The sequence below is a fragment of the Oncorhynchus mykiss genome, chromosome 10 (genome assembly GCF_013265735.2).
Source record: "Oncorhynchus mykiss isolate Arlee chromosome 10, USDA_OmykA_1.1, whole genome shotgun sequence".
Taxonomy (NCBI): domain Eukaryota; kingdom Metazoa; phylum Chordata; class Actinopteri; order Salmoniformes; family Salmonidae; genus Oncorhynchus; species Oncorhynchus mykiss.
In genome coordinates, this window is record NC_048574.1 from 41,253,970 (window position 1) to 41,268,988 (window position 15,019).

At 41.6% G+C, this 15,019-nt stretch overlaps 1 protein-coding gene across 8 annotated transcripts in view; it reads right to left on the reverse strand.

Annotated features, from left to right (window-relative positions):
* Positions 1-2,854: 2,854 nt before the first annotated feature.
* Positions 2,855-15,019, reverse strand: part of LOC110533890 (roundabout homolog 2) — a 184,927-nt gene continuing 172,762 nt past the window's right edge. For 7 of the 8 annotated variants that reach the window (XM_021618477.2, XM_021618476.2, XM_021618473.2 and 4 more), the window contains 6 exons: positions 12,650-12,806; positions 10,632-10,889; positions 9,459-9,655; positions 5,334-5,498; positions 4,877-5,140; positions 2,855-4,411 (listed from right to left, as the gene is read on the reverse strand). In XM_021618477.2, the coding sequence (XP_021474152.2) occupies positions 4,410-4,411; positions 4,877-5,140; positions 5,334-5,498; positions 9,459-9,655; positions 10,632-10,889; positions 12,650-12,806 (1,043 nt within the window). In that variant the 3' untranslated portion in view covers positions 2,855-4,409. The remainder of the gene's footprint in view (positions 4,412-4,876; positions 5,141-5,333; positions 5,499-9,458; positions 9,656-10,631; positions 10,890-12,649; positions 12,807-15,019) is intronic. The other variant, XM_021618474.2, reaches the window with a different exon arrangement.

Below are 15,019 nucleotides of genomic sequence, written 5' to 3' on the forward strand. Positions count from 1 at the left end.
AAACCTTCGACTGGTAGTGTATAACACGATTAAATAAAACTCCTCCCTCTTTCCTGCAATTTTCCTTATCTTTGGTAATGTTACCCTGGCCGTTGCTTTCTCTGCCTCTTTTCCAGTTGAAAGTTTTGGTACATTCATTCCAGCAACATAGCACTCTGCATCCCAGTGCTGGTTTACCTCTGAAGCTAAGCATAGTTGGTAATGGTTGGTCCCTGGATGCGAGACAAGATGTAGCTGGAAGTAGTGAAAATAAACATGTGAAAAATAAACATGTGGGCAAGAAATGTCACATGGGGATTTTTTTCAAGAAGGAAAACACTTGAAAAATGTACATGTGAAATTTCACACATACAGTGCCTTGCGAAAGTATTCGGCCCCCTTGAACTTTGCGACCTTTTGCCACATTTCAGGCTTTTTTGTGAAGAATCAACAACAAGTGGGACACAATCATGAAGTGGAACGACATTTATTGGATATTTCTAACTTTTTTAACAAATCAAAAACTGAAAAATTGGGCGTGCAAAATTATTCAGCCCCCTTAAGTTAATACTTTGTAGCGCCACCTTTTGCTGCGATTACAGCTGTAAGTCGCTTGGGGTATGTCTCTATCAGTTTTGCACATCGAGAGACTGACATTTTTTCCCATTCCTCCTTGCAAAACAGCTCGAGCTCAGTGAGGTTGGATGGAGAGCATTTGTGAACAGCAGTTTTCAGTTCTTTCCACAGATTCTCGATTGGATTCAGGTCTGGTCTTTGACTTGGCCATTCTAACACCTGGATATGTTTATTTTTGAACCATTCCATTGCAGATTTTGCTTTATGTTTTGGATCATTGTCTTGTTGGAAGACAAATCTCCATCCCAGTCTCAGGTCTTTTGCAGACTCCATCAGGTTTTCTTCCAGAATGGTCCTGTATTTGGCTCCATCCATCTTCCCATCAATTTTAACCATCTTCCCTGTCCCTGCTGAAGAAAAGCAGGCCCAAACCATGATGCTGCCACCACCATGTTTGACAGTGGGGATGGTGTGTTCAGCTGTGTTGCTTTTACGCCAAACATAACGTTTTGCATTGTTGCCAAAAAGTTCAATTTTGGTTTCATCTGACCAGAGCACCTTCCTCCACATGTTTGGTGTGTCTCCCAGGTGGCTTGTGGCAAACTTTAAATTACACTTTTATGGATATCTTTAAGAAATGGCTTTCTTCTTGCCACTCTTCCATAAAGGCCAGATTTGTGCAATATACGACTGATTGTTGTCCTATGGACAGAGTCTCCCACCTCAGCTGTAGATCTCTGCAGTTCATCCAGAGTGATCATGGGCCTCTTGGCTGCATCTCTGATCAGTCTTCTCCTTGTATGAGCGGAAAGCTTAGAGGGACGGCCAGGTCTTGGTAGATTTGCAGTGGTCTGATACTCCTTCCATTTCAATATTATCGCTTGCACAGTGCTCCTTGGGATGTTTAAAGCTTGGGAAATCTTTTTGTATCCAAATCCGGCTTTAAACTTCTTCACAACAGTATCTCGGACCTGCCTGGTGTGTTCCTTGTTCTTCATGATGCTCTCTGCGCTTTTGACGGACCTCTGAGACTATCACAGTGCAGGTGCATTTATACGGAGACTTGATCACACACAGGTGGATTGTATTTATAATCATTAGTCATTTAGGTCAACATTGGATCATTCAGAGATCCTCACTGAACTTCTGGAGAGAGTTTGCTGCACTGAAAGTAAAGGGGCTGAATAATTTTGCACGCCCAATTTTTCAGTTTTTGATTTGTTAAAAAAGTTTTGAAATATCCAATAAATGTCGTTCCACTTCATGATTGTGTCCCACTTGTTGTTGATTCTTCACAAAAAAATACAGTTTTATATCTTTATGTTTGAAGCCTGAAATGTGGCAAAAGGTCGCAAAGTTCAAGGGGGCCGAATACTTTCGCAAGGCACTGTATCTAAAAACCACGTCTGACTCGTGAAACTTGCAACAACAAAACCAATTTGAAAACCACATTTTTTTTTAATGTGTTTTTCTTTCATGTTTTCTTATATAAGTGATACATTATTCCTTCCATATCTGTCATCAGAGTTGTGTTGCTCTCTGATTGGCCAGTAAGAACAGCCAAGCTTAGCCCAGGGAGATGTATGTGACAGAGGCTGGAGCCAACAGTGGTTTTAACATTTGCAGTACTAATGTGATCGCATACAGCAGTTGTTTCATTAGGTGTAGTGAGTACAGTATATGAAGAATGGAGATGAAAGGCATGGATTCCCCAGGAAAAGCCACCATAACTCTTAAAATCAATACAATTGCATTTCTGTATGGTCTGAATGGACGAAATGTCTGAAATGTAATCATCGCTGAATTTACATGCATTTACAAAAGTCCATAAAGACGACGGAAAATCATCGTCGTCATCTTCACCATCTGTCGTTGTATCCTGATATCCCCAAATTGCCAATGCTAGAGCTGTGTTATGGCTGATCAGCCTCTGAGTGTTCAACCTGTGTTGTCTTGGTAAATGGATGACTGACATTTCCTCCAGTAAGTAAATGTGTTCGTTCTGGTGCAGGAACAGGGAGGGGAGACTGAAGGGATAGATGCATCAAAAAGTTGTCACCATTCTTTTATTTTCCCATTAGCTCTGACTGATTTAACACGGAGACGCTTGAGAGAGGGAGACCGAGTATCGTTCTTCATGTGCACCTCGTCTCTGATTCTGTTAAGTGTGTATTCTGCTAACGTGCAACTTATGAGTGTATGCACATAATGCCCTAATGGGGGAAATCAGTTAACATTTCTCACATGAGGAGAATGCTTTGCACCATCAACTCACATGCACAGCACAGAGACTCATTGATTTGTTGATTCCACATACACGTTTTATTTGCATCGTAGGGTTGAAAAATGAACGGCCACACTGTACGTGCCTGAGTATTTCTGAGGGCAGACCGGATCTGGCAGGTACAGAGTCTTTACAGGTGAAGCCAATACAAAGAACAACCAGAAAAGAACAAAGAAGTGAATCAAAACACTGCATTGTGAAGCTAGCAACCAGCTGCCCTCCGTGACTGGTTACAGCGTTGAGGATATGCTGATTAAGCGAGGGGCTCACTATTCCTCACTAACCCTGATGAGTGTCACCAGTGTGTTGCCAGGGTCGTAGATAGGGGCCACATTATACTGCACCAGTAGGATTAAAACAGACGGCCATCATATCTATGATGGGTGTATTATTTGAATCTAATTGCATATAGTTGTTAATCATGTTTACCAGTCACTGACAGCTATGAAAACCCAGTCTGGGATTAGCTAGTCGTCTCAAGGCCAACATCTCTTTATCTCACTTTGTTCCCATGGGCAACACTGACAGAGTCCATCTGTGCACACAGCTGTCCCCACCTGACCACACACCTGAGTGGCGCTCTGTTGGCCCAACACCTCCCTATCAACAACTAGCTGCCGCCCTTTGCCTCTGCCCTTTGCATCTACGCTTTAAATGTTACACGTAGACGGTTTCACCTTTTATCGATTATTCTGAACAGTCACTCATTTTTGGAATCCAAGTACCGCTGTCTCACTGTCATGGGAATATACTGTATGGGAAACAGACTGCCAAGCAGTACAATGCACACTGGCCAGATCATCCTCACAAACCACCGCAGATTTGAACAAGAAGAAAAAAAAAACATCATATCTTAACGTTTTCTATGTGGCCATTTTTTTTTTTTTTACATTATATCTCTCAATACATCTGTGTCTCTGAAAAGCATGTTCTGTCATATATGATCTATTAGGTTCTATTATAGACACTCCTCCGCTTCATTCTTCTTTCAGCTCAGCTGATGACTTTGTGCTTATTATCACCCAACGCTCTGTGCAAAGTAAACAATACAGTAGTTTCATCAAAATAAAATCATTATTTCAAGCATTTATGAAAAACGAATGTGGCACCACAAGTCCATCAACTCACAATGTAAAATTACAAGTAAAAGAGACAACTTCAATGTCAGATTTTGGCTTGCATAGCGAAGCAAAACAAGAGAAAAACTGAAAATACAAAACCTATTTACAAAGAAATGCAAGTCCTTTCACTTTCATGAGCCAATAGCTTAACTGTAGTGATTTTACTTCATTAATGTAGAGTGACTTACTGTACATTTTGTGACATGAAACAGGAGGGGCAAGTGACATACAGAATATTATATTGGAAGGAAGGATGAAAGTAACACTGTAAAAAGAACACTGTGAGACGTGTCTGTGTGTCTGTACATCACATTTACAGCTCTGCGTTTCCGTCACACTCTTTCCACTTCCTGACATTTCTCCATCCTCCGTCCTGTAGCATTTGGAGAGAGGAAATCTCATTGCACTTATAGACAGGCAGCACTGGAGGGTCCGACTCATCACAAAGACTCTGCAAGAGGAAGACACAGAGATCCGAAATCAAAGTGTCAATCTCAGGTGATCATTTATCACAAATTCCTCACTTAATGTGGCACCACAAGTCCATAAACTCACAATGTAAAATTACAAGTAAAAGAGACAACTTCAATGTCAGATTTTGGCTTGCATAGTGAAGCAAAACAAGAGAAAAACTGAAAATAAGTCCTTTCACTTTCATGAGTCAATAGCTTTAACTGTAGTGATTTTACTTCATTAATGTAGAGTCATTTCTTGTACATCTTGTGACATGAAACAGGAGGGGCAAGTGACATACAGAATATTATATTGGAAGGAAGGATGAAAGTAACACTGTAAAAAGAACACTGTGAGACGTGTCTGTGTGTCTGTACATCACATGTACAGCTCTGCGTTTCCCTCGCTCTCTTAAACAAATTGCCGCAGTGTACATATTAGTCAGGAGAAGCTAGATACGTACATCGTTCTCCGTAGTTCTGCTCGGTGCTGTTGGGAGGCGGGTGGCCATTGTGGCTGTTGTGTGGGTGGTCAATGCCAGCCCCAGCCCTGTGGCGGGCCCTGCCCAGGGTGCCCATGTTGGCGGGTGTGCCGCTCCAGGAGGCCATGTGCTGCCGCTCCAGCGTGGAGACCATACACTCCTCAGGGGGGTCCGAGCCTCCGGCCGCCCATGAACCATGCAGCCTGGCCCCCACACTGTTGACCTGCTCTGGGGCAGGAGAGGCTGCTGAGGAGAAAGGATGACAAGAGGCTCAGATTAACACTGCCATTAACCTTTGGGGTAATACACAGACTTTGTAATCAAGGATGGACCAGTGGGTCATATCATAGGGATCAGTATGGCTAATAAGCTCGTTAACAACCACAGTCAACAAAGAAGCTCCTATCCACCTTCCTCATCCCCCCCCCCCCCATCTTACCATCTGTGGGGGTGTCTCTCCGTCTGGGCAGCGTCCCAACAGTTTCTGCCCGGGGTTTGCGTCCAGTGTGCGTGGCCTTCTGGTGACCGAGGCTCTGTGTGCCCAGAGCACTGCTCTCTGTGGAGCCTGAGCTACCTGGCCGACCCCGCTGGGAGTACCCTTTACCTACATGGGGTGAAGGAGAGAGCACAGGGACACGGGCACAGTGATTTAGAGAGATGCACAGCATAGCTAATCAGTTTAGATTTGCAATCAATGACTTATCACAGCTTTTGCACTGATAAGCTCTATATTAGAAATTATGCAGTGAAAGTACTAAAATGAACATGAGTATGAAAAAATACTACTTTGTAAATCAAATGAACTGAGGACAGGAAGAAAGGAGATGCTTCTATTCCTACATTGCTTGCTGTTTGGCGTTTTAGGCTGAGTTTCTGTTTAGCACTTTGTGACATCAGCTGATGTAAGAGGGGGGACATCACTGCAATAAACTTTCCTAGATAAGATTGTTGGTGTGGGCAGTACGGATAAACTACTCTCACATCTTGACAATTCAAGCTAAAGGATAAGACGTGGTTGTAATTACTGGCTCCCATCCTAAATGCATTGGCCTTTTCAATCTGTGTGTGTTGGCCCGGTCTCTGGGGGAGAGGAGACAGAGAAGAGACCTTTGTAGAGATAAGCTGATCTAGCATAGCCTTCTCCCCACAGAGGTAACACAGCAGATTACTGCACACCATCAACTTGATCACAGAAACAGCACATACTGTATATCAGCAGAGAGTCCCTTGTGTCTCAGCTAGCATGCCTTAATGTTCCATCATCTCCCAGAAAACTGACTAGGACTGAACCGTGGTCTCACTCTCCTTCACCACACAGACTAGGGGTCGACAAAATAACATCAATCTTGCCCTCTGGATCTGAAGTCGCCTCACCTTGTCCCTTCTCCCCAACTCATTCACTTTGTTTTTATAACATTAGAGAGACTGAAAGAAGAAGTGTTTAGACAATATGGTCATACCCTTGAAATGGCAGTGAGAGTTTGAAACAAAAAGCCCAAATGAGATGTCACAGAGAAAAGACAGCTTCCATCTGAAATCAAATAACTAACTAGTTGTAATGTTTCTGTTCTTCCATGGAGATGGATTTCACTCATGTGTGTGCACCAGATTGCACAAAATTGTTCCTTTCTTTCCCTTTCATATAATGTTATTTTTTCAAATTAATGAGTCTGAATATCACATTATGAAACCATCAGTCTTGAGTATGACACGGTATGGTTGAGAAAATTGGATATCAAAAAGCTGTCAGTCAAAACTGCATAATGTGCAGTCAAAACGGCAAAGCATTTACTCTCCATAAGTGGGTTACTGAATAAAACCATTGCTATTGCCAATTTACTCACTGCTCCCAAATCTTTGACTTCCTGCTCAATGTAAAGATGTGTGCACCTGACTGCCATGAAAAAAAAAAAAAACACATGAACAAATCACATGTATATATTTTTGTTGTTGAAATGTTTGGACGCGTGTTAAGTTTCACATATACATTTTTCATAGGTTTTTCCCTCGTGAAGAAAATACATTCCCGACATGTAACAAGTTTTTTTCCCACACGTTTATTTTTAAAAACCACTTCCAGCCACATCTGGTCTCCCATCTAGGGACCAATACCAACGCTGGTTAGCTTCAGAAGCAAACCAGCAGTGGGATACAGAGTGCTATGCTGCTGGAAAGAATGTACCAAAACTTTCACCTGGAAAAAAGGCAGAGAAAGCAAAGGCCAGGGTAACATAACCAAAGATAGGGAAAATTGCACAAAAGAGGGAAGCGTTTTATTTAATTGCGTTATCATAACAAATGTTTCAGCGTTTTTTGGTTTTCTGCATCCATTTACAATTTATTTGTTTTTGCATTTAAAATTGCAATACTCAGAATTTTGTTCTCGACTTCAGATGTTTTGCTTGATATTAATGCCACAAAAGTAATTCACTCCCTAGAGGATTGCACCATATAATAACACCATTACTCTAAGGAGTTTAAGTTTAAGCATATATACCCAAATCTAACTGCCTGTAGCTCAGACCCTGAAGCAAGGATATGCATACTCTTGATACCATTTGAAAGGAAACACTTTGAATTTTGTGGAAATGTGAAAGGAATGTAGTAGAATATAAAACATTAGATCTGGTAAAAGATAATACAAAGAAAAAACAAACATTTTTTTTGTATTTTTTTTGTACCATCATCTTTGAAATGCAAGAGAAAGGCCATAATGTATTATTCCAGCCCAGGTGCAATTTAGATTGTGGCCACTAGATAGCAGAAGTGGAAGTGCACAGTTTTAGACTGATCCAATGAACCATTGCATTTCTGTTTAACCTTTTGCGTGTGGGGGTGGGCAGTATTTTCGTTTTTGGCTAAAAAACTTACCCATTTGAAACTGCCTATGTCTCAGCCCCAGAAACTAGAATATGCATATAATTCTCAGATTAGGATAGAAAACACTCTAAAGTTTCCAAAACTCAAAAAATATTGTCTGTGAGTATAACAGAACTGATATTGCAGGCGAAAACCCGAGGAAAATCCAATCAGGAAGTTCCTCTTATTTTGAAACCTCTCTGTTCCTATGCATGCCTATCTTCCATTTAAAGGGATATCAACCAGATTCCTTTTTCTATGGCTTCCCTAAGTTGTCAAAGCGGCCATTGTTTCTCCCGGTGTTATTGACAAACCTACACACCCGGTACATATATTATCGAATATATATTTTAAACCTGAGGATTGATTATAAAAAACATTTGACATGTTTCTGTGGACATTATGGATATTATTTGGAATATACGTCTGCGTTGTCGTGACCGCTCTTTCCTGTGGATTTCTGAACATAACGCGACAAACAAACTGAGGTATTTTGGGTATAAAAATAATCTTTATGGAACAAAAGGAACATTTGTTGTGTAACTGGGAGTCTCGTGAGTGAAAACATCCGAAGATCATCAAAGGTAAACGATTCATTTGATTGCTTTTCTGATTTTCGTGACCTAGCTACTTAATGCTTAGTGTACATAATGTTTATGCTATCGATAAACTTACACAAAGGCTTGGATTGCGTTCGCTGTAAAGCATAATTTCAAAATCTGAGATGACAGGTGGATATTGCACTTGTGATTTCATGAATATGAATATGTTTTAGTAATATTATTTGACTGTGGTGCTATGCTATTCAGCGGTTGCTGACGAAAATGATTGAGTAGCGTCAAGAAGTTAAAATGTTGTATCAGGACTGCCCAAATGTGCCTAATTTGTTTATTAATAACGTTCATGTTCAAAACTGTGCACACTCCTCAAACAATAGCATGTATTCTTTCACTGTAATAGCTACTGTAAATTGGACAGTGCAGTTAGATGAACAAGAATTTAAGCTTTCTGCCAATATCAGATATGTCTATGTCCTGGGAAATGTTCTTGTTACTTACAAATGCGGGACGAGAGCAGAATAGTGGACAGACTATATATATATATATATATATATATATATATATATATATATATATATATATATATATATATATATATAAAACAATTTGGGGTAGGCAGGTTGATTGATCAAGTTCAAATGGTGACATAGCAATCCTTAGTTGCTACATCCATATACTTAAAAATTTATGATATGCTCCAATTGATTCTTGAAGAATATAATGTATAAATGCCTCATGAGCTTAGTTCATCTGTCATACCCCATCAGAACCAAAAAATAAGCTTGATTTGCTCTGTTTGTAAACTCCTTAAGGATCGGTGGGTCCCCTGCGGGACGGTTGAGCTAATGTAGACAAATGCAAAATCGTTCTCTGGTCCCACATTTGTGCTTTATAGATGTGGTCAATCTAATTCCACGGGTGGAAACAATGTTGCTGCAACATTTTACCACCATCTTTTCACATGAGGAGAATAACATTCTTTCAACCACACATGTGGTTTAAGCTCAACATGTGAAAAGAGCTATTTCAAATGTGAAACTGCAAATTTAACATATGTTTTTTTTGTAAGGGTGCACTGTGACGAGATGGCAAGAAGGGCATGATCCGTGTGTGTTTGTGTGTGTGTGCGTGCATGTGTGTCTCACCTGAGCCCTCCAGGTTGTCCATGCTGAGTCCAGCAGTGTAGTCAAAGCCACAGAGCTGACGTGACACTCCGTAGCCTTCATCCTCCTCTTCTTCCTCACACTGGAGGTTGGTCCCCAGGTCAGACCCCAGCGTGCTAGACACATAGCCCATCGGAGGGACAGGCGCCTTGGGCGGGTGTGGGCTGCCCTTCATATGCCTGTATAGAACATGAGGGAACATGTTATGTCACTGAGACAGGAAACTGAGCAGTAGATAAAGACACTAACAGACAGGACGTAAAGGCTAAAACACAAATCCCTGAACAACCAAATGCCAGAGTGCAGTACTAGGGCCTCGTTCAGCATTGGTGAGTGTTTGTGTGGGAGATTGAATTCATTATTTTCCCTTCACAACTATGTGCACATCCCTTCCGCGACGCTCGTGCTAGCACTAACACAATGGACTGGTAATTGTCTGGGTGAAGGGAGAAGAATAGCAGGGTTGGGCAGGGCTGTCAGTAACGTGTCTGTTTTCTCCCCCCACCGCTGTCCCCTCCGATGCCTTGCCCCATGCCTCGTCCCACTATGGAGGAGACGCATATATAATTAGCAGCTCTTCTTCCTGTTGTCAGAGCAGCACGCTAGGCCAAAACCCATCATTACCCCTCAACACACGTTCCTACCGACATGACCCGCTTCCCAATGCCTGTTACACGTTAGAGGTGTAATCAATGAAGGGATGTTTTTATCGCTCACATGAAACATGAAACCAGGGGTTAGGATGACATGCCTAAATACCACACCGATATAAAACACTCAACAAGACTATTGGCTATTGATATGCAAAATATCTAGCTCAGTTCTAGAGAACGACAGCTCATTCATTCACAGTGCAAAGCAGAAATTGCCAGGTGAATGTCTCATGATTGAAATATCATAGGCAATTTAGACAAATTTAACAAGTACCGGTGGCAATTCAAAAGAACACAAAGTACAGTACTTATCTGTTCATTTCACAGTGGAAAGTGGATACATAATGCATCCAAAACATGCAGCAAGGGCAATTGTTGTATCATATCATGTGCCTGACTCCACAGAGGCTTTGAGAAGAGACTACATAGAAAGTAAAGAGTTATGGTCCAAAGGAAGGAAGAAATCCATTGACAGATCCACAGTAATTTCTCTCCTCCTCACCATGTCTGTTTGGCCACTTCATACTGGTAGGCTCTGGTCAGCTCATCCAGGTGGGCCTGCAGCATGGACTGCATCTCCTCGTGGTGGGTGGAGCTTAGGGAGGAGGATGACGGTTGGCTGTAGGTAGCTGCTGCCGGGGAAGAGGCCACTCCCCTGAGGGGCGGGGTGGGCACTCGCTCCTCCTCTAGATCGTTGTCCAATCCCTGGTGAAGGTAAGTCTGGACAGGAAGGGGCGGGGCCCAGCTGTCACTGTCATACCTACAATATGTAGGGAACGAGAATGTCAGTAATTCAGGCTAAAATCTAAAACCTTTTACTGTGGATGTGTGTGTTTATGGCTATGTTTCTTTTTTTACCACTAATTGGTCTTCGGACCAATCAGATCAGCTCTGAAAAAGATCTGATGTGATTTGTCAAAAGACCAATTAGTGGACATTGGGCTGCCTGTATAAACACAGCCTATGGTGCTTAGAAATCTATGTAAGTGTGTTACTGCTAGTGCACAGTGACTTGCTCTCAGTGTTATACACTGGTGACGAGACAAAGCCTAGCCAACAGACAAATACTATTCTTTTTCTACTGGTTTGTATTTTGCCAGACCGTTAAACACACTGTTATCTGATGTTCTATCTCTCAGCAGAGGGAGAGAGGGAATTACACAGATTGGCTGCGGTTTGTAATTACAAAGTGACTGGCAGGAATGGGGTGCTGAGATCAAATGAAAAGATCTAACCACATGCTGTTTTGTTATAAGTGGTGGTGAACCAGCCAAAGCTTCTTGAAACTGGCTGCAAGATATGTATGCAAATGTGCACACCCCAAGGTTTTAGGCAGAAATACACTGAGTGTACAAAACATTAGGAACATGACCTGATGAATTCAGGTGAAAGCTATGATCCCTTATTGATGTTAGCTGTTGAATCCACTTTACCCAGTGTAGATGAAGGGGAGGAGACAGTATCAACGTCCTCAGATTCCCAAGGAAAGTATTATAATATAATCATTTTGAAATCTTACATTTGTCCTTGCACAGCAACAGTCCTACAGTAACTGCATTATATTACCCCCGATATCTGGGGCAAGGTTTTTCCACTGCCCTCTTTCCAAAAAATGCCTGTGACAAAAACAGTGTCTTTTTCTTACAATAACAAGCCGAGAGTAATGAAGATGGCTGTTTCCTCAGTATGACAAGTGCAGACACCAGGAGCTCAATCAGCACTGGAGTACCCTGTAACAGCCTGCTGCTCGTTTGTGCTTAGCCCTCTCGTTTAGCACACACACACACACACACACACACACACACACACACACACACACACACACACACACACACACACACACACACACACACACACACACACACACACACACACACACACACACACACACACACACCTAGAGATAGAGGAGAGCTCCAGGAGAGACAGAGAGCCATGCTGGTTACAGCCAATTAGGAGAGGGTTTTCTTTCCTCTCAATGGCTCACTGACAGACCTTAGATCCCCAAAAGACAAGAAAGGCTACATGTGCTCCTTGCTATTATTTCACTTCCTGTGATATCATGATAGAATGTTTATAGGTACATGTATCAAAATACTATTTAGGGTATTCTAATGACTTTCAAAGACATTTGTTTTTTAAACACAATAGTTATATATAGTAATAGAAATATACAGTAGTAATATTGGAATGGATTTGGAAATACACTTGGAATGTATTGGCACGTAGTATTACACAGTGTATTTCCAATACAAATATATATATATACTCCCATGCATTTGAACCCAGGCCTGTTTGGTATTTGAAATAACGTATTTAGAAATGCTGTAAGTATTTTCATATAGTAAGCATTTTATCGGAAATTATTTGAAATAAAAGTAGATGATTTGGGACACATTATTTGAACATACCAAAATACATAGAAAACAAGTACTTCAATAACAAAGAATCAAAACATGTATTTGTACCCAGGTCTGGTATGTCTACATGTGTCTGGAGAGAGAAAACACATTATCTTACCCTCCTCCATGGTTCTCTAGGGGGTAGTGGTCCACCTCGGTGCCTGGCAGAGGGTGCATGGGTGGGGGAGGCAGGGGCATGTTGACCCAACAGGACCCATTGGATTTGGAGGTCTTCGACCCACCCTTCGACTTCTTTTTCTTGCCACCCTTTCCACCTGAGTGGAGAGAGAGAAAGAGACTTGGCCCTAAAACAGAGAGTACACAGTGGCAAAATACCTGACCACTGTGACTGATCCAAACTTAAGGAAAGCTTTGACTATGTACAGACTCAGTGAGCATAGCCTTGCTATTGAGAAAGGCCACCGTAAAGTAGACCTGGCTCTCAAGAGAAGACAGACTATGTGCACCCTGCCCACAAAAAAAGGTGGAAACTGAGCTGCACTTCCTAACCTCCTGCCAAATGTATGACAATATTAGAGACACATATTTCCCTCAGATTACACAGATCCACAAAGAATTTGAAAACAAACCCAATTTTGATAAACTCCCATATCTATTGGGTGAAATACCACAGTCTGCCATCACAGCAGCAAGACTTGTCACTTGGTACCACAAGAAAAGGGCAACTAGTGAAAACAAATACCGTTGTAAATACAACACATATTTATGTTTATTTATTTTCCCTTTTGTACTTTCACTATTTGCACATCGTTACAACACTGTATATATACATAACATGAAATGTCTTTATTCTTTTGGAACTTCTGTGAGTGTAATGTGACTGTTCATTTTTATTGTTTATTTCAATTTAGTTTATTATCTACTTCACTTGCTTTGGCAATGTTAACATATGTTTCCCATGCCAAAAAAAAGCCCTTGAATTTAACTGAATTGAGAGAGGGAAGGGAAGTCAGAGATAGAGAGTTGATCTTATCAGCCCGGTCTTTGCCTCACAATGTAGAGATATCCCTACAGCCCCCAAGCTGTGGGTTTTAATGAGCTGATACTATTTCCCACCCCATGTGGTTCAAACACACACACACACACACACACACACACACACACAAACACTGCTGCTTGGAAAACTATTTTATCATCACCTGGGCTTTCTCCCTCTCTTTCTCCCGCACCTGGCTCTCATTATTTCTCTCTTAGTGTGCTGACAGAGCACTAAGACTCTTCCTCTATGTTGACATATTGTGACCTTGGGACTATAAGGTTCTATCTGCACAAAGCATAGTTCTGAGATATTGAGCATAAGACTTTTCACATCGCAGATCTCAGAACTGTTTTGAATTGTTCTTTCATAACCCATTAAGGTTCTCACCTTAAAGATACCTGAAGTGCAGAGTATCAAAATGCTGAGACATTTGTAAATACATTTTTTTAGGGGTGTGCAATCACAGATAGAACCTTATGGCTCTGAAATGTCAATCTGGGTTCAACCATAAGGTTCTGTCTGACACTTCTGAACTAGACGTGTTCAGTTAAGAAAACTGTAGCTATTTGAATGCATCAATGATAGACTGAAACTATTTTATCAAGATAGAGTCAGAACACTTCTTCAACTACATTAAGAGATGCATTATGATCATCAGACAAATTCAATGATGTAACAACATCATTTACAGTTTTTTTTGCTTGAGTGCCATTATTGATGGCTAGACTAGCCTAAACCATATTTAGAGTGAGATAGAAAAAAATCAATTTGAACTTGGCATTATAAGGTTCTTACTTCACAGTCCCAAGGTCTCGATTTCTTAAAGAAGCACTGAGACCTGGGGCCCGGAGCTGCAGGCTGGCTCCCTCACTCTGTCCATTCCCTCTCTTCCTCTTCATCTCTGTTCCTTATCTCTCTCAGTGAACCAGCCCTCAGGTGAGCATACAGCCCAAAGCATGCAGGAGAATGGCCGGCCACCTGACCAACAGACAGACTGACTGAGACTCTCCCTACAATACGGCTCTGCTCGGTAAAGCCAAGCTAATTGAATATCCATGGGTCAAAACACAAAGGAATCCCTGCCTCTGCTAATCAAATTAATCCAAAGAAATGTGCCTTCATTTTCTGACATTTCTGGGGTAGAAAAACTCCCGAGGCTGAGGAGTAAAAATCGACATGAAGAGAGGAGCGATTAACCACTGTATCCTCAGGGTCCATTTACAATGAAAATGTAAATATAACATCCCCCTCTCTCTGCTGCCCCCTTTCTCTCTTCCTCTCTAACTTGTTGTTTGTGCTCTCCCTGTCTGCTCTCTCTACTCAACTCAACATTCAACTCTCGGCTCTCTTTTCTAATCAATCCTCTGAAAATACATATCTTCTTCTATTGTTTACAGGACTGGCGTAACACAGTTTCTCTGGACCACCCCCGCAAGGTAGGAGTTGCCCCATCCCAAATAAAAAATTGCATGCATCAGCCAGACAGCT